A 1,618-nucleotide genomic window follows, 5' to 3' on the forward strand; every position below is an offset into this window, starting at 1 on the left:
CGTTATTCCACATATTAATATTACATGGGTTTAGTTTAATCAGTTTCGCCTTCCGCTGAAATTACCCACAAGTACTCTGTTAGAGTTGTGCGTAAATACAAGTTTATTACATTTATTGACTGATGTGCAAAAGTGTCAGGAAATTCAGAAAGCAGTTTCTGAATACATTTCAGTGTTCAGTGTGGGCTCCTTTCACACCTCCTTGCACTTTACACCAATATGATTAATTTTGCTAACAAGAAAAGGGGACTACAATAGCTACTGATAGATTTATTTCTCTTTAATATTTTTCCTTACAAAGCACTTTTTGTTTCTGTAGCAGAAGGGAATTATATTCCTTAAGACTGCTATATTTTAATAGGAACTCACAACTTTTACTACTTAAAAATAATTCCTTTCTTTGTTTAATGAATTAGAAACAATGAGGAGAAGCCGAAGTCTGCCCAAGCCAGGTGTTTCTTGTTGGCAGCCTGCTCCCTAATGACTCTGGCTCTCATACAGCAGCTGCCTGCTAGTCTCCTTTGTATGGCCTATTGTTGCTGCACACCCCTCGTTAATACACATGCTGCCCGGGGCAGACCCTCAGAATGACATCAACTTGCTTATCTTAGAAACCTCCGAACCTGATGCAGGGTGGGGAGGTTGCCTTGCATCTGCCCGGCCAACTAATTGTGAGCTCTGCGGGTCGTGATTGGCTCCGCGTCCGCTCAGTAATAGGTTAAGCAAAGACATCGCGGGTCCATCTGTTCGTCCATTCATTGTTCTGCTTGCTTGCCTGAAGTCTGCAGCTGAAATCGTGTTAAGGAGTTGCTTCTGGAACAGCTACAAGAAACCAATGTCTGTGTGTTTTCCAGTGAACGTAAGTATTTGGGCTTCTCTCTGCAGAAATGGGATGTTTCACCTTCCTGGCATTTCAGCATGTCTGTTTGCATTTGGACAACGTAGCTAGCCTGTGTGTCAGCTGAGATGTGCACGCTTTGCGTGTTTCTTGGAAAAAGTGGAAAGAAAACCAGTTATGTCTGAAGATTAAGTATATTAAAGAGCAATGATCTCGCTCAGTGCATTCTATTAAGGAACTTTCAAACGCTTCGGTAATGGGTTATTTCCAGGAATTTGAAAATGGTAGGCAGTAGCCATCAACTGAACAAATTCTTCTCTAGCCCCCTGGGGGGAAGGGGAGGCTTCAACTTTAAGTTATAGGTATTTACCCTTTTTTGCAAACAAGCTATTATTTACTTTAATTTGTGACTGGTAGAAAAAAAAGCTTTTGGGCGGGGAATCAAACAACTTTTTCATTATACCATACAATGGGCGAAATTTCCTGTGTTTGTGAAAATAGGAAGAGCTCCATTGTGGGCTAGCTGAAGATACTGTAGAGTAATATAGAGCCTTAGGATGCTCTTAGGTGGGAACATGTTTCAGTCAAAGGTTTTGTGCTTTGAAAACTATTTCTAACTGTGTCAGATCGAGCCTGGCTATCTTTATAAATTTTCTAATCTGTTTTGCTTTGTTTTAAGCTCAGATGGTAGGCTGAAGAACAAACACTGTGTATTCCATGAGCCTGTGTTCCAAGGATCCTGTAAAGAAAAAAACAAAACAAAGACCTTCATATATCAGT

At 40.6% G+C, this 1,618-nt stretch overlaps 1 protein-coding gene across 1 annotated transcript in view; it reads left to right on the forward strand.

Moving 5' to 3' along the window:
• The first annotated feature begins 835 nt into the window (after positions 1-835).
• Positions 836-1,618, forward strand: part of ZC3H12C (zinc finger CCCH-type containing 12C) — a 27,652-nt gene continuing 26,869 nt past the window's right edge. Inside the window, exon 1 of the mRNA XM_009648303.2 lies at positions 836-859. Coding sequence (XP_009646598.1) covers positions 836-859 — 24 coding nt within the window. The remainder of the gene's footprint in view (positions 860-1,618) is intronic.

The sequence above is a fragment of the Egretta garzetta genome, unplaced genomic scaffold (assembly GCF_000687185.1).
Source record: "Egretta garzetta isolate BGI_Z169 unplaced genomic scaffold, ASM68718v1 scaffold401, whole genome shotgun sequence".
Taxonomy (NCBI): Eukaryota; Metazoa; Chordata; class Aves; order Pelecaniformes; family Ardeidae; genus Egretta; species Egretta garzetta.